Source organism: Cucurbita maxima, unplaced genomic scaffold (genome assembly GCF_002738345.1).
Source record: "Cucurbita maxima cultivar Rimu unplaced genomic scaffold, Cmax_1.0 Cma_Scf00021, whole genome shotgun sequence".
Taxonomy (NCBI): domain Eukaryota; kingdom Viridiplantae; phylum Streptophyta; class Magnoliopsida; order Cucurbitales; family Cucurbitaceae; genus Cucurbita; species Cucurbita maxima.
This window is the reverse complement of record NW_019272037.1, coordinates 3,032,627-3,048,914: the sequence shown is the minus strand read 5'-3', so window position 1 is coordinate 3,048,914 and position 16,288 is coordinate 3,032,627. Positions and strand designations below refer to the sequence as shown.

General features: G+C 38.6%; 4 protein-coding genes and 1 pseudogene across 8 annotated transcripts in view; 3 read left to right on the top strand and 2 right to left on the bottom strand.

Moving 5' to 3' along the window:
- Window positions 1-285: 285 nt before the first annotated feature.
- LOC111495634 (protein DETOXIFICATION 35-like) lies at window positions 286-3,348 on the bottom strand. Of its 2 annotated transcripts, none has more exons than XM_023145750.1 (7): window positions 3,027-3,348; window positions 2,326-2,951; window positions 2,190-2,246; window positions 1,115-1,353; window positions 906-1,024; window positions 713-828; window positions 286-636 (listed from the first exon to the last, which is right to left on the bottom strand). In XM_023145750.1, exons 1-7 carry the CDS (start codon window positions 3,285-3,287, stop codon window positions 570-572), a joined length of 1,485 nt encoding a protein of 494 aa, XP_023001518.1. In that variant the 5' UTR covers window positions 3,288-3,348; the 3' UTR covers window positions 286-569. The 2 variants fall into 2 exon arrangements, with proteins under 2 accessions (XP_023001518.1, XP_023001519.1); XM_023145751.1 differs by having other exon boundaries at window positions 286-556; window positions 742-828; window positions 3,027-3,287.
- A 1,644-nt stretch (window positions 3,349-4,992) lies between these two features.
- On the top strand, window positions 4,993-5,852 carry LOC111495728 (annotated as a pseudogene).
- A 1,788-nt stretch (window positions 5,853-7,640) lies between these two features.
- Window positions 7,641-11,497, top strand: LOC111495635 (probable serine/threonine-protein kinase PBL3). 2 transcript variants are annotated; one of them, XM_023145752.1, is made up of 6 exons: window positions 7,641-8,010; window positions 9,458-9,792; window positions 9,875-10,010; window positions 10,136-10,272; window positions 10,361-10,484; window positions 10,830-11,497. In XM_023145752.1, the coding sequence occupies exons 1-6, from the start codon at window positions 7,944-7,946 to the stop codon at window positions 11,222-11,224; spliced, it is 1,194 nt and encodes a 397-aa protein (XP_023001520.1). In that variant the 5' UTR covers window positions 7,641-7,943; the 3' UTR covers window positions 11,225-11,497. The 2 variants fall into 2 exon arrangements, with proteins under 2 accessions (XP_023001520.1, XP_023001521.1); XM_023145753.1 differs by lacking the exon at window positions 7,641-8,010 and adding an exon at window positions 8,264-8,286.
- Window positions 11,498-12,174: 677 nt separating this feature from the next.
- On the top strand, window positions 12,175-13,029 carry LOC111495638. The gene has a single exon (XM_023145755.1). The coding sequence runs from the start codon at window positions 12,211-12,213 to the stop codon at window positions 12,886-12,888; it is 678 nt and encodes a 225-aa protein (XP_023001523.1). The 5' UTR covers window positions 12,175-12,210; the 3' UTR covers window positions 12,889-13,029.
- A 290-nt stretch (window positions 13,030-13,319) lies between these two features.
- Window positions 13,320-16,288, bottom strand: part of LOC111495633 (ABC transporter A family member 7-like) — a 9,023-nt gene continuing 6,054 nt past the window's right edge. The window contains exons 12-18 of one of the 3 annotated variants that reach the window (XM_023145748.1): window positions 15,945-16,145; window positions 15,661-15,770; window positions 15,493-15,577; window positions 15,178-15,306; window positions 14,994-15,099; window positions 14,533-14,621; window positions 13,320-13,899 (exon numbers count right to left, since the gene is read on the bottom strand). In XM_023145748.1, the coding sequence (XP_023001516.1) occupies window positions 13,600-13,899; window positions 14,533-14,621; window positions 14,994-15,099; window positions 15,178-15,306; window positions 15,493-15,577; window positions 15,661-15,770; window positions 15,945-16,145 (1,020 nt within the window). In that variant the 3' untranslated portion in view covers window positions 13,320-13,599. Of the gene's footprint in view, window positions 13,900-14,532; window positions 14,622-14,993; window positions 15,142-15,177; window positions 15,307-15,492; window positions 15,578-15,660; window positions 15,771-15,944; window positions 16,146-16,288 lie in introns of those variants that run through there. The other 2 variants (XR_002720333.1, XM_023145749.1) reach the window with 2 other exon arrangements.

The window sequence follows — 16,288 nt, the reverse complement described above, 5'->3', positions numbered from 1 at the left end:
TGATGTATTAAGACAATAGCACGGAAAACATATATTCTAGTTTCATATATTGACTTGAGAATGCATCATTACTTTATGGAAAGAAAAAACTATGTTAAATAATTTTTTGATTTTTTTTATCTTTAGAAAAGTAATTAAGATTATGTGTGAATTTTTTTTCTTAATAAATAGAAATCGATTCATTTCAACCAAAGAAAAGATGAATCTAATCTATCCAAATTGGTTTGTTCAATTTATATGCAATTAAATCTCATTTAGGGTCTTTTTGGGTTGTATCTGAAAAACTAAACACTTAAAAATCAATCTAAACATTCCAACCTAACCCATATTATTTGTGTCAAGATCAGAAATTGCCGAGTTTTTTACAACCCCTACAACTTAAAAACGAAATGAAGAAGTGCTCAGCCAAAAACACAGAAAAAAGAAAGAAAAACAAAGGTTGCAGCAGTTGTGGATGGAGACATCCCCAATGGCACTTCTTTTAGCTTTCAGCTCTCCTCTCTGTTCCAATGTCCTGTCCAGTCCATTTCTGCATCCTTCCTGAAGTTTCCTCCACCTGCAATAATCATTCAACAATTCGCCATTAAAACTGCTCCGACCTTCCTTCCTTCCCTACAACACCCAAAAAACAAAAAAAAAAAAAAAAAAAAAAAAAAAAAAAAAAAAAAAAAAAAAAAAAAAAAAAAAAAAAGAAAAGAAAAGAAAAGAAAAAGAAAAAGTAAAACATTTGGTTTCTCCTACCTCTTTATTCCAGTTGGTTTTGTACAGAACAAGCAGCAGCAGAATCGTCTGCATTGCTATCCCGGCTATCATTCCGCTCCAAAGCCCCTGCATCCAACCAAAAGTGTTAGATTAAGAAGCCACTCTTACACTCGATCTTGATTGGCTACTTTTCTTTGACATACCTTCACTCCAAACTTTGCTACGTAACCTAAGACAATCCCGAGAGGGAGACCAAAAATGTAGTAGCAGCCTAAGTTTATGTAAGCCACCAATGCTTGCCATCCAGCTCCAATGGCCACACCTGAACAAGGAAGTCCCAGAGGATTGTAAAGGCTCATTCAAAACCACTTCTTCACTAACATATTTATATATAGAGAGATTATTAGTTCACCTGATATTACTGGTTGGACACTGTTGAGAACCATGGTTATGCCAAGAAGATAGGCTAATTTGGCAACATATTTCTGCACAGCTACACTGCTTGTAAAGATGACAGCAAAATGATCCTTTACAAAGAATATCAGCACCATAAAAAGAAGCCCCAGAATAAGAGATTCTGCGATTGTCACATAGACCGAGTACTTCGCAGCTCGAGGCCGTGCCTTTCCAAGTTCATTGGAGACCCTAACACTGGAAACAAACAGCAGAAGAACATACGTGCAGTATAAGAAATGGGCCTAAAATGGATCCTCTCTCAGATTCTGATAAATGAATATTATGAAAGATTAAAGCTTTTCAAACAATTTTTGGACAGATCTAAAGAATGATATCGTAACATCCCAAACCCACCGCCGGTAGATGTTGTCTTCTTTGGATTTTTCCTTTCAGGCTTTCCTTCAAAGTTTTTAAAACGTGTCTATTAGGGAGAGATTTCCACACCCTTATAAAGAATGCTTCGTTTCCCTCTCCAAACGATGTGGAATCTCTCAATCCACCCCTTTTAGAGGCCCAACGTTCTCGCTGGCACACCGCTCGGTGTCTGGCTTTGATACCATTTGAATGTCAGTGAGGATTCCACATCTTGATCAGAGCCATTTGATACCATTTGAATACCACACCTGAATCAGAGCCAGACATCGGGCGATGTGGCAGCGAGAAGGCTGAGACCCGAAGGGGGTGGATTGTGAGATCTCCTATCGGTTGGGGAGGAAAGGAAGCATTTCTTATAAGGATGTGAAAACCTCTTCCTAGCATACACATATTGGGAAGCTCATAAGGGAAGCCTGAGAGGGAAAGCCCAAGGAAGACAATATTTGGATGAGTATTGGTTCCGTTGTTTAACTATGAAAGACATGTTTGGAGAAGCTGAAGGGAATGACTAAAGATGACAATATCTGGTGGGTTTAGACTATTACACATCTCTATTGGTATGATGTCATTTAAGAGATCTAAAGAAAAGTTTCATGAACTTGAGATGAACCGAAGAAGATCTAAAAGATTTAAAATAGTTCAAGATCATTCATTACCTCATGGCGACATTGATTCCAATGAAAATGATATTTTCCCATCCGTTCAAGTTCATGCTGAAACAACCCAAAACTTGAGATCCATGAAAAAACAAAGAACATAACCACGCAAACATCCAAAGAACCATCTACTTACCAAATGGAGAGTGAATCAACAGAAATGACAGCATTTGGAAGGTGGCCAGCAAGAACAATGATACTACTCATGTACCAAATCTCCAAGCAGAACATAATAGCAGAGGAAAACGAGAGCTTAACAAATCCCCACAAGTCCTTAAAAGCCAACCAAGAGAATCCCTGCCAAGCATCTCTACACCAACCCATCACATAAATTACTTGAGCAATGGAAAGCCCCCACCCAGAGATGTTCAAAGCCAGACCAGCCCCAGTGGTGCTCCAACCGAACTCAAAAATGAACAGCCACAACATGAAAACATGAGCCAGAAGAGCCCCAAAGCCAATCCAGGCCAACGCCCACACTTTGCTCTGTGCCTGCAGAAACTTCTGGGTTGGAAAAGCCAACACAAAGGAGAACAGCTGTGGGAGTATGAGCAGAGAGAAATTCCCAGCCAGTTCTGCGACATCATCTTGTTGCCCCAAAAGCTTCAAAATGGGAGTGGCAAAGACATAGACTGGTGTGATTATTAAGGCACATACGAACATTATGACCCATGATCTCTGCATATACACACCCAGCATGTGGATTTGTCCAGCCCCAAATGCTTGGCCGCACAGTGTTTCTGTTGCACTTCCCATTCCAAACTGTGAACAATTTTTAAACACCCACATCAGAATCTAGCTTTTCAATCAATGGGGATTGAGAGAGAAAATACAAACCATGAAACCGAAAGCGAAAGTGGCAATCACAGAGATGGCAATGGAAACTCCAGAGAGCTCAAGCTCCCCGAGTTGACCCACAAAGATATTGGTAACAGAGTTGGTTCCATATTGACAAACGATCTGAAAAATGACCGGACCGGAGATGGTCCAAGTCTTCACCGTCTCACTCCACACGACATGCTTGAACTGCTCAAAGTTCCTCGCCGGAGCATAGTCTCCTCCGCTGCTGCTGTCGCCCAGAAGTGGCGCCGCCTCCATCTCCGCCGAAACAGAGGCCTGATACAACTTTCTGCCGTGTCTATGTAAAGAGACGACAATCAAGCTTTTAAACAAGACTGATGTGTTGTATGCACATTATTCGCCAATCTCCACTGCCAACGTCAGATTGATTTGCATTTTTAATTCATAAAGTGTCCAAATCCTCGCGAATAATATAACAAACACATCTTTTTTTGGGGTTAAAGTGAGTGATTATTAAAGGGGAAAGCTTTGTTTTTTGTCTCCGTGCACTGTCGACGACAATAGTTGAGAATTGTTATTGTACTTAGCTCAACAACGTGATTCATGATGGATTTCTATGGACCCAACTCAGGTTGCTACATTAAAAATTCAAACTTTTTCATCGTAAGCAATGTTTAAACTATTCAAGGTGGTTGGGAAAGGAGACTCACATTGACTAATTAACGGGTTGATCATAAGCTTACTTAGTCATGTCAATAGAATCCTTAAATATCGAACAAAGAAGTTGTGAGTTTCAAAGGTGTAGTTAAAAAGGTGACTCAAGTGTTGAACAAATGATGTACTTTTTTCGAAGGCTCTAGAGAAGGAATATGAGTCTTGATTAAGATAAGGTTGTTCAAGGGCTCTACAGGTCTCAAGGGAGGCTCTATGATGTATTTTGTTCGAGAGGATCGTTGAGAATTGTTGGAAAAGGAGTCTCATTTCCACGAATTAAGTAGTTGATCATGGACTTATAAGTAAAGAATACATCTCCATGGTGATGCTCAACTTGGGCCTGCCCCTCATCGGAGAAATGATTCAACTCGAGTGACTCTCTTGCCGTTCACCCTTTTACACATTTGGTTTAGAGATTTGAAAAGCGAAGGTAGATCTAGATGGGCGCAGTTGGGAAAGTATACAAATCCATGATTAACTAAAGGGAGGACTAAAGTGGAAAAGGGAAGAATAAAAAATTTGGTAAATGAGACAAAATGATCATTCCACAATATTTATTTGAATCAAAGATGAGAAGAATCAGCCACAGCCTCGGAGAGAATTACAGAAGAAGAAGAAGAAAGCTAATTCAATGGAATGGAAGAACTATTATTTGGACGCCATATTTGTTCCTCTTGGTCTTCTCCTCACATTCACCTATCATGCATGGTTATGGTACAAGGTTAAAACTCAGCCACTCGCCACCTTCATCGGAGTTACTGCCACCGTCCGCCGCCTCTAGATCTCCGCCATGCTCAAGGTATTTCATCCAACTCTGCATCATTTGTTTAGTTGGTTGTTTGTTTTTACCGACGAGATCGATGAGTTTCATATCTTGAATAAGGAGTTTATAGAAAAGGATTATATATTCAAATTTGATTTTAGTTTGGGAATGTGAATACGGGTCCCACCCATTTTGACCCGTTATGTATCGCGCTTAGCCTCATGGTTTTGGGAGGTCCAATGTCTTTGCTGGAACACCGTCTGATGTCTATTTGATACCATTTGATCATATGTAACAGTTCAATAGATATTGTCCGCTTTGACCCATTACGTATTGTCATCAGCCTCACAGTTTTAAAACACGTCTTTTACTAATAGGTTTCCACACCCTTGTAAGAAATGTTTAGTTCTCCTCTCCCGCCAATGTGAGATCTCACAATAAAATTTTGGACGATTTCCCGATTTATACCCTTGCAAGGATAATACGTCACACATAAGTTTAAAAGGGAATATATTATAGAAGTATATGGTATATGGTAAAAAGTTAGGTTAAGGTAGTTTAGAATAAGAATTTTGTATTCAAATTTAAAATTCTTGCCAAAATATTTATTTAGGTTTAAATAACAGCGTGTGTGAATGTCCCATATTGGTTGGGGAGGAGAACAACACACCATTTATAAGGATGTGGAAACCTTCTCCTAGCAGACGCGTTTTAAAGCTTTGAGGAGAAGTTCGAAAGGAAAAGCCCAAAGAAGACAATATCGGGTGGATTTGGATACTTACAAAAGATAAGTATAGTTTAAGGTGTGTTACTCCGACAAGAACATCCTTGTAGTTCAAACCCTGAGGAACATGATACTGGGTTCAATTTTGATGGCCACCACCTCGATTCTCCTGTGCGCCGGGCTCGCCGCGTCCTCAGCAGCACCTACAGCATCAAAAAGCCGCTGACCAATGCCGTCTACGGTGCCCACGGGGAGTTCACAGCGGCTCTGAAGTTTATAACAATCCTAACCATATTCATCTTCTCATTCTTCTTCCACAGTTTGTCGATCAGGTTCATGAACCTAGGCGGGCTTCTGATCAGCGCCCCATTGCAGCCCTTGTCCGTGCTGACAGAGCAGCATTTGGTCAACATTTTGGAGAAAGGCTGTGTTTTGAACACCATTGGAAATAGACTCTTCTATTCGGCTCTCCCATTGGTGCTTTGGATTTGTGGGCCGTTGCTGGTTTTCTTGTGCTTTGTGGTTATGCTGTTTGTGCTTTATAATCTTGACTTTGTGTGTAACAAGAGGATTAATGGGAAGATGAATGAGTGAGCTAGCACAATATCTTAACCAATTAACTTGTCTAGAGACTAAAGTTGATGTATGAGTCTTTAACATATATATATTATTGATCACGAACTCAAAGATGTGAATTTTATGTCATGAGTTTATAAGGAACGAACGCTATCTCAAGCGTTGAACAAAGAAGTTGTGAGACTCGAATGTGTAGTTAAAAGTGACTCAAGTGTCAAACAAATGGGTACTTTGTTCAATGGCTCCAGAGAAGAAGTTGAGACTCGATTAACAAAAGATTGTTCGAAGGCTCTATAGGTCTCAGGGGAGGTTCTATAGTGTACTTCGTTCGAGGGCTCCAGATAACCTTCACACAAGAACTCCATCGAAAACTTATCTTCCACTTCCCTATTCACATCATGCACAAACTAGTCCGTAATTCCCCCGCCGTATAAATCGCCGTCATCCTCCCCAGTGCCTCGTCGTAGTACCCTGTCGGTGCATCCACCTCATACACTTCCTCGGGCAGTCCCTTAAGCGCCAACTGACACACGAGGGATGTTGTTGCAAGAAGATAGGGAGCAATTTTTTGTGGTTTTTGGTGAAAAAGATTGCAACTTTGAAGATGGGTTTTGTGTGGGTGAGTCAAAGATGTTAGCTTTGATAAGGAAGATGAGGAAAAATGAAAGAAAGAGAGCTAAAAGAAGGGTTTTGAGGTTGAGAAATTGATGAATAGGGTGTGTTTTATGCCTCATTAATGGTTGAAGTGAAGTGGGTTTGGGATTTGGAAAATGGGTATTAAAGGGGTTGGTGATTCAATCCCAAATTTCAATCCTTTTGCATAGCTTAGAGTGGAAGAGAGGAGGGAAATAGTTGAGATTTTGGTTGGGGATTGTGACAAGAAATCAGCTAATATCATTGAATGAAGCAACATAGGTTATAATGCTCTTGATGGTTGGTGTGGATCTCCCTCATGAGTTCTTTTTCTCTTTTCTTCCTATGGATAGAGGGAATTTGTGGCTAAAGTGACCGAGCTCAATTGGGTGTGTGAATCGTCCCAATAAACTACGTTGTGATCAAGTGCGATCATTACCGTCAACTTCACGATTTTAAAACACATCTTTTAGGGGGAGAGATTTTCACACGAAACGCTGGTACACCGCTCAATGTCTAGCTCTTATACTATTTGTAACAACCCAAGTTCACCATTAGCAGATATTGTCCGCTCTGACCCATTACGTTGTTAAGCTCCCCAATTATTGTGGAATCTCACATAAATTTAATTCTCTAATTCAGTACTCTCCTTTTTCGAATAAAACCGACCAAATAATTACGGATAGATCGTAGATATTTGAATTGAATGAAATAATTGAGGCAATGAGTTAGTGCTTTAGGGAAATTATATAAAATGGGCTTTAATTTGGGTGTGCTCTTATCTTGTTTGATACTTTATAGATTTAAATAAAGCAATGTTTTAGGTACACACTTCATTAAATATCCTCATTTTTAAGGTACATTACATTATCATTATTAATTTCAAATTAATTCAACCATCGTGATGTCTACCAAACTTCACCACACAAAAATTAAATCATCTATATTTTTTTGTATCCATATTAAAATTTATATTTTTAGAAATTACATTAATACAATTATTATTGGATTTAATTACAATCAATAATAAATACATTAATAAATGGTTAAGATACCAATAAAAGTAAAAAATTTCACACCTTTTGTAGTAAACTTGAGTTTTATTTAAGGAAACTTAATTAACTTTCTAAAAATATAATTAAAGCCGGGGGTAGTTTGGTAAAAACAGGATTTAACGGAGTTTATTTTCTCCGGTCCGGTCCGGTTCGGTGTATTATCGTACTTACACGTTAGCAATTGGTCATTTTTGACATCAACATTCTCACCCCTCACCTTTTCTGTTTTAACAATCGAATTTTCTCCCAGCGTCGCTGTCTGTCTCTGTTTCTTTTAACAAAATGTATTTTATTTTAATTAAAAAAGGGTGTGGTATTTTCTTGTATTTTGATTCATATTTGATGCTAATCTCGATTACTGAGAGAAGAAGAGCAGAACCAGATGCTCGAAGAGGAGCGCCAATACAACGATTCGAGCTTCTCTGCAAAGTTTCAGAGCTTTTCGTAGTTCTTTTGTTGCTTTCTTCTTACTTTCCCTCTCTTTTTCAATGGGTAATTGCCTCGAAAAAGCTTGCTCTAAGGTGGATAACTCCCTCAACTCCTTCCCTAATTCTGGTAATTCCTTTCCCCTGTTTCATTTTCATTGTCGATTCCATGGACTCCTTTCTTTTTTCTCCTTTTCTCCTTTTTTTTCGTGATGGGTTCGTTTCTTTTGGGTTTTTTTTTGGATAAACTTTCTGGGAATTTTGTCTGGGTGTGTTGCGAAATGGGTTTGGTTGAATGAAAGGGTTATAGGGATTTTCTTCTCCTTTTTCGACATTTTGTAGCTTGTTCAAATCCATCTTAAGGTTTACTTTCTCTTGCTACCTCCTTTGAACTTTACATTATTGGGTATTGTACTGCGCTTTCGATACTCCCAAATCCATGTTGTGTTTCTTAGCTTTGTAAGTTGAGTGAGTACACTATCCATGGCACTGAGATCTCAGTGCTCTACTTATGAAGCCCATGAAGAATTGTTCTGTATTTAGGGTCAAGTGGATTTCTGTTCAAGTTAAAATTGTTTGTGTAAATTGAACACAATCTATCGTGTCTTGTAAAGTGATAGATGTATGAACTGGCGGGTGAAGATTTTATGTTTCCATTTTGAAAATTACTTTTGGAGTAAATTGGTTTAGTATTTTCATTTTATGAATGTAGTCTAAGGGGACATGGAACAATTACTTTTCTAGTCACTATGAGAGTTCATATTGATCATGAGCCTGATGTGAAATGCACTAGAGATTATGGTATGATGATAAAAATTGGGTGGAACAAACTGGAGTTGGTTTGAAGATCACAATGAGTGGTAAGGGCATTGCCCGGGAGGCTGATAGATGTTGGCTGTCGGACGAATGAATGGCGATGGTGTTCTGTAAGAGTCTGCTACTATCTCCCTAGTTTATCTGTATTAGATAAACATAGGGTCGGGTTCAATATACAGAGTTCCATTCCAAAACCAAAGGACAACGAGAAGAGTAACCCACGTATATCTTATATCGATAGTGAGGTCTCTTCATTTTTGTGATATAAAATCTTCAAGATGTCTCCATAAGATGGTGCCTTTTCGGGTTCACCATTCTTACGTCGGATCCCAATTTTTTGGACCGAATACCCGCTTGGGCTTTATGTGCTCTAATACCTTATTCGATAAAGATTAGGTTCCATCTCTAAATGCATTGGTAATAAGAGAAGTAACCCTTGTATATCATATAAAGATAGTGAGATCTTTTCGTTTTTTCAAGGTGGGATCTTTCGACAATCTATATGAATATTAAACCGAAGCTAAGTTATAGTAAGCTGTGGAATTTTGGAGAAATCTTATAGAAGTTTTGGCTTGTGGCTAAGTGTAAAAGACAGGATTTGCTCAAGGGATCTATGTGCTCGTTAATGAAACAGCTGAAATATTGTTCTTTGAACTTCTATATCAATTGCTGCCTGTCAGCTAAATAGGATTAGTTTAGTTGCCCGTGCGCATACTTCACTATTCAGCCATTGTAATCGTTGTCACTCTTATCCCGTGCAGAAGAACCAAAAAAACATAATAGGAAAGGTCATTCATCTGCTTCTTTGAGAGCTCCATCCCTTGGCGGGAGTACGCCATCTAGAGGTCTTCAAGCTCATAGATCCGAAGGTGAAATATTGCTGTCTCCAAATCTGAAAGCCTTCACATACAGTGAGCTTAGGAATGCTACTAAAAACTTCCGCCCTGACAGTCTAATTGGAGAAGGAGGTTTTGGTCATGTTTACAAAGGATGGATTGATGAACATACACTAGAAGCTGTGAGACCTGGAGCTGGAATGGTTGTTGCAGTGAAGAAGCTTAAACCTGAAGGCTTTCAAGGACACAAGGAATGGCTGGTACTTCGCTCTTTATTTTTACACGTCCTCGTAATCTTTCTGGCTCGATTTGCTTTATAAATCAGGTTGCTATTGATTGCAGTCCGAAGTTAACTACCTCGGTCAGCTTCATCATCCGAATCTGGTTAAACTAATCGGGTTCTGCCTTGATGGGGACAGCCGACTTTTAGTCTATGAGTATATGTCCAAAGGCAGCCTCGAAAATCATCTATTTAGAAGTAAGTAATGTTTTGGCCAACTCTAACTGTAACCCTGCTGCAGTCATCAACCTTTTTGTGGCAATGTTTTTACTCATTAATTAGGTTCTAAACCTATGTTCTTGAATGTGCAATGACATTGGCAGGGGGTGCGCGACCACTTTCATGGGCAATAAGGATCAAAGTTGCTATCGGTGCTGCTCGAGGGCTTTCCTTTCTGCACGACTCAGAAGAACCAGTTATCTATCGCGATTTCAAAGCATCGAACATCCTTTTAGATTCAGTATGTCATTTAAGTGCTTCATGGCAAAGAGTTCTGTTACACCTTTATTTCGTTGCCCTTCCCTCTAAGTTCATCTGTCTGTACACAGGAATTCAATGCAAAACTTTCAGATTTTGGTTTGGCAAAAGCAGGCCCAACTGGTGATAGGACTCATGTGTCCACTCAAGTTATGGGTACTCAAGGCTATGCCGCTCCAGAATATATTGCCACCGGTTTGTCCTTCATCTCAGTCTCATGATATGTGGAATTACGGTAGGATATGTGCATTCTAGATCATGATAGATACATTGAGATACCAACTTGGTAATTCAACGTTTTTTTCTCCATCTTCTGTTTCGATCTATCGCTAAATTTCGAATATGCTCGTTTGTCTGGTAGATGAAATCTAATTATAATAAATCTTCTCAAGGGAAATCTTTGATGCCTTTTCTCTTGAAGTGAATTGGTTGGCAAATCCTTGAGAAGTTTTGTAGCTACTAGAATAAGATTAGCAACTACTGAGCATGAAATCTGTCTACACACTTCTGATGGATAAATCTCTATGCTTCCAATTGCAGGTAGGTTAACAGCTAAGTGTGATGTGTATAGCTTTGGGGTTGTACTGCTGGAGCTTCTTTCAGGACGTCGTGCTGTTGATAAAACTAAAGTTGGTATCGAACAGAATCTTGTGGAATGGGCGAGACCGTACTTGGCTGATAAACGCAAGTTATTTCGGATAATGGACACGAAGTTAGAGGGCCAATACCCTCAAAAAGCTGCGTACATGACTACAGTACTTGCATTGCAATGCATTCGGGAGGCAAAATTACGACCACAGATGTCCGAAGTTCTATCTTCTCTCGAAGAGCTCCCCCTGGTTAAGCATGTCGATAACCAAAGATTAAACAGTCCGGGGCCGAAGTCCCCGCTGAGACATACACCAAAAGCGAGCTCTCCATTACCATCCAAATGAAAATTGTAGGGACCTTTGAGAAGAGATGGATCACGTTTTTATTAATGACCCAAGTAAATAAATATTTTTTTTACTTAGGCACGTTCGGTTGGTGGACTGTAGCAGTCGAAATTCTCAACTCATCTTCAACTATAACTTGGATAGGGCAAAGAGGCCAATATTCTGACCGAAGAGAACGAGCTCGATCAATGTTTCTATTCTGCAAACGACAGCAAATCAGTTAAATTTGTTTGGTTTTTTGAGATGAAATGGAGGTGGGAAAAATGTTGGGCAGCTGCTATAATAAATTTTGCAGAGAGAAGATAACACTAAACCTTCACATAGAAGGGATGCAAATAATGAGTAGCAAACAGTGATTAAGAGAGTTGCTTTAAAAGATGCCATTTTTTCCAGACATTTATGCTTTGGCAATCAAACCTTAAAAATATCATTGGCAGCATCATTTCTTATGTTGCAGACAACCCAACCAACCAAAGTTTTGGTTTTTATTGTCTCTGTTCATTGACCAATCACGGACAGAGAGAAGCAAATGATAATCATAAATGATTTGTAAGATTGTTAAGTTAATAATTTAGTTTTTATAGTTAAAGTTTTGGTTTCTAATTATTGTGTTAATTATAATTAAAGAGATGTTATGTTATAATTAAAACATTGGAACTACACCAAATCCAATAAGTTAGTTAAAATATTTATATATTTATTAAGAGAAAGAAGTTAGTTAAACTAAACCAAACATATATATATATATATATATATATATATATATATATATATATATATATAATAAAGAAAAAAAATAAAAAATAAAAATCCAACAAGTAAAAGAAATGGGAAGCCTTACTACTCTTTCTTAGCTTCAAAGCCACGCCATTACTTCCCTATTACTCCATCTCTCGATTCCTTCCAATCCCAAAACCCCAATTTAAAATTCCTTCCTTTTTTTTATATCATCACCAAAATTTCTCCAATTAACAGAAAAAAAATCAATGTCCACCGCCGCCGCCGCCGCCGCCGTCTCCGGCCTCCACTGCGAGGTTTGGCAGCCCCAAGACTTCTCTGAAACTCATTGTTCTTTTTCTTCTTCTTCTTCTGAATCCCCTGAGTTCTTCATCGATTTCTATGTCTCCTCATATGCAACTCAAGGCGACCAAATCATCAGCACTCTTCGTTACAAGAATTTCAGGCAAAGATGTGACGTTTTAACTCAAGATTCCTTCTCTTGGTCCGCAATTTCCACTATGCTATCCGAAACCAATGTGCCTTACCATCTTCAACCCTTTTTCATTCAGCAGATTTCCATTAGCGCCCGCGGAATTGCAACCGAACCCACTAACGCTCTCTCCCGCACCATTCCCATGGTCGTCGAGCTGGTGCTGCCTGAGGAGGCCATGGAGGACTCGAGTTATGGGTCGGACACCATTATGGGAACTGGGTCGCGCCGGGCGAGTAGAGCTTCGATTCAGGAAATGGAGAGAGTTGAAATGAATGGGGCTTTGAGTGATTGTGTGATTTGTTTGGATGATATCGTTTCAGTTGGGTCTGAAATTGATGCACTTCGAATGCCTTGTTTACATATTTACCATCGAAATTGTATTCACAAATGGCTGCAACTCAGCAACCGCTGCCCCTTGTGTCGGTTTCAGATGCCATTGGAAGAGGAATGAAGCTCTGTTTTGGTTCTGATAGTCTTGGCCGTTCTGTAATATATTTACTGTTCTTTATTGGGTTTTCCCCCCTTTTTGGATGATTCCTATTTTCAAACATGCCTTGGAAGGTTTATGAATGAAACCCACATTTCTGATCAATTGCTTATCTCTGTTTCTTGTTTCTTATTCTGTTTTTCTGTAATGATTCTCTACCATTCTTGACACCAAGATTACCCTTTTCTTCTGTTTCTTTGGTATGATTCTCAACTGTTCTGGAGAACTCTGAAAGATGTTCTACGGTAAGGTCTGCTAACAAAGTCTGGTGGTCTTTTTTTCTCTTTAAAAAACTGTTCTTTTCCTAATTTTTCTGACAAGAGAGACAAACAGAGCAATAAATTTAGGATTCAAACACAGATAGGAATGAAAGCCATAAAAAGTCAAGTGTTTACCTAACTTTTAGGTGCACCAGCCAACATGATACATAAATTGAACTCTAATTGCTGCAATCGGCTTTAAAAGATCTTAAAAGTTGGACTTTTTTGGTTGTTCTTGGAGTTAGTGCTAGCTGCTTTAGTCAGAAAACCATCATATAGTAACAATCTTCATATAAATATTTCAGGAACAACAATTCAAACAATCAATAGTGTATTAGATTCAATTAAATGATTCAGTTTGTGTACAAATTCAAGCTCTATTCTTTTAATTTAAAGGAGAGAAAGCAACAAGAAATCAAGAAAGCGTATCTGATGACTCGGCGCCATTAGCAACTTTGATAAACACATCCTCTAAAGTGGTGTCAGCCAAACCCCAAGCCAATACTGCAAACCTGCTTTTGGCATTTTCCACTGCTTGGAACACATCTGCAATCCGAACCTGGTGTTTTGGAAGCTCAAATTTTTGGGTTCCAGATAAGCGGTATATCTTGCTAGCTCCAGGGGCCAAACGCTTCACCATGTTCTCAACATCTCCCTCATGAGCAGGGGATGTTGTCATCGTCAATACATAAGCCCCACCATATCTGGCTTTAAGCTGTCCAAAGATTGCCAATTTGATAAATTACTTATATACAGTCCCAAAAGGATATAATGCAATGCATATTAAAGCGATTCACATCACAGCAGAGGGTAAAAAAATAAGCAAAACCTTGGTTGCATGTAATCAAGATACAGAAAATCCTATTTCATGAACACTCTCTAGGATGAACTGAGGCACTAAAATGGTTTGTAGCTACCCCAAAACTATCCAACAAAGTGGTCGAAAACGTACATCCTCCGACGTGTGTGTGTGTGTGTGTTTTCTTTGTTTATAAGAAAAGCATTCTTTTTTCCTTCTCCAAAGTTGACTGCAAATCGGATGGAAAAGCAAATGTGAAAGAAACGGGAAGAGGGTGCAAGAAAGGAATAATATATTTGGAAGGAAGTTGGAAGATAAAGGGAATCTAGGAAGTTACTCAGGGAAATCAAACTAGAAGGGATTTGTCGGGTTGATGGGAGGAGAATGGTAGATTTTGATTTTTTTTCTTTCCTTATTCTTGTACTTGTTCCTCGATACCGTCAAAATCCCACTTGAGTTCTACCAAATATATTGAGGAAAAGAAGAACAGGTAAAAAGGTTTAATGGCCAAAGTTACATTATCGACCGCTCAGAGATTAATCAAGTTACCTCTTTTGGATTTCCAATACACTGAAGGCTTCCATCTGCAAAAATTCCTATCCGATCGCACAAGACTTCCGCCTCTTCCATAGAATGAGCTGATGGTACAAGTTTTTTCAATATTCAATATAATCAGAAAGAACAACGGAATAATGAGCCGCTATTAATACAAAATCTGCCATAATTCCAATAATGTAAATGAACAAATGATAACTAAACATGGAGAAGTTAAACAAAAATAGTGAGCGAGAAAAATCTTAGTATTTCTATGAGGTTAAATTATAAGTTTAGTCTTGAACATTTAGGTCTGTATCTATTCCGTTCTTAAATCTTAAAAAATGTGCTTAGGTACTAAATTTTTAACTTTGAAAGTTTAAGGATTAAATGTACACAAACCTTAAAGTTCAGAGATTAAATTTCGGGTCAAGTGATTAAATGCAAAATGAGACTGGGAAACGAAGGAAACATACTAGTAAGGATGATTGCTCGATCTTGCTTCGCACGCTTCACAAGATTCCATAAACTTTTTCTTGAAGCTGGATCTAGGCCGGTGCTTGGCTCATCCATATAAACAACCTTCGCGAAGTTTTTAATGGTGTTTTCAGATATAGAAAGGGCCTTGACATATTAGAATGAAACAGATCGATACATTACTTTAGGATCTCCAATCAGTGAAATAGCAACACTAAGCCTCCTCTTCATACCTCCACTGTACTCCCCAGCTTGTTTATCCGCTACTCCTCCATGGAAGAGGTTGACCCCCTTGAGAGATTCTTCCACTGCCTGAAGCAATTAAAAAGCAATGAGGACGACACAAAATTTCTTTTTCTAATGCATTTTCCATTGTTGTTACAAAAAAGAACTGTTTCATTCTTTGCATGCGTCACTTTCTAAGAGTTAGTGCAATATGAAGATATTGGATCTATACCATGAACTCGCATGATGATTTCAGTTTAATATTATGCTTACTTGTATTAAAGCAGAATCTTTTAAATTCTTCAGTCTGCCATAAAAGAGTAGGTGCTCCCTTCCTGTCAAGGTTTCCCATAACAGGCTACATGGTCCCCAAAAATAAAAACATAAGGAAGCTCAAGTTAAGGGTCAGCATAAAGTAAGTCCAGCCATAAATAAGCTTACTCATGCTGTGGACAAACACCCATGCTTGCATATATGCCATCCATCTCGGTCCTTATGTCCAGACCTTCGACAAAGGCTGTTCCAGCGGTGGGTTTTATAAGACCAATCATCTGAAAACGGATCCTCGTGTGAGTAAAATTTACAAGAAAAACAGGAACATCTACGTCCACACCAGATATGTGGTGGGATTCGTTGACAATCAGAAAGTTATTTAAAAACATAGAAGTCCAAGGAAAGAAGGGAGACAAACGACAATCACTATTGAAGGGGAGATTTCAGCTCACCATACTGATAAAGGAGGTCTTTCCTGCACCATTAGGACCTAGCATTCCAAAGCATTCTCCTCGAAGCAAAGCAAGAGATAGTCCCCTAACTGCAAACTTCTCAGGGTTCCCATCCTTTCCTCGGTATACCTTTTTGAGATGGTCACAAATGATGACATGACTTGGATCTCCTTCCTTCAGCAACTTTTCAACCTTATCCCTCTGGAAGGAAAAATATAAAATCACAGAAGTCACAATTCAAGTGGTAATGATTCGCTTTCTCTATCAACAAAACAAAAAAAAAAAAAAAAAAAAAAAAAAAAAAAAAAAAAAAAAAAAAAAAAAAAAAAAAAAAAAAAAAAAAA

Bases quoted from the DNA above. Each gene is read 5' to 3' on its own strand.
- LOC111495634 (XM_023145750.1), bottom strand. From the start codon at position 3,287: ATGGAGGCGGCGCCACTTCTGGGCGACAGCAGCAGCGGAGGAGACTAT. The intron at 1,025-1,114 runs GTGAACTAATAA...TTCCTTGTTCAG, and splicing joins TGTCCAACCAGTAATATCAG to GTGTGGCCATTGGAGCTGGA. The intron at 829-905 runs GTATGTCAAAGA...GGTTGGATGCAG, and splicing joins TAGCAAAGTTTGGAGTGAAG to GGGCTTTGGAGCGGAATGAT.
- LOC111495635 (XM_023145752.1), top strand. From the start codon at position 7,944: ATGGGTAATTGCCTCGAAAAAGCTTGCTCTAAGGTGGATAACTCCCTC. The intron at 10,273-10,360 runs GTATGTCATTTA...GTCTGTACACAG, and splicing joins CGAACATCCTTTTAGATTCA to GAATTCAATGCAAAACTTTC. The intron at 10,485-10,829 runs GTTTGTCCTTCA...TTCCAATTGCAG, and splicing joins TCCAGAATATATTGCCACCG to GTAGGTTAACAGCTAAGTGT.
- LOC111495638 (XM_023145755.1), top strand. From the start codon at position 12,211: ATGTCCACCGCCGCCGCCGCCGCCGCCGTCTCCGGCCTCCACTGCGAG.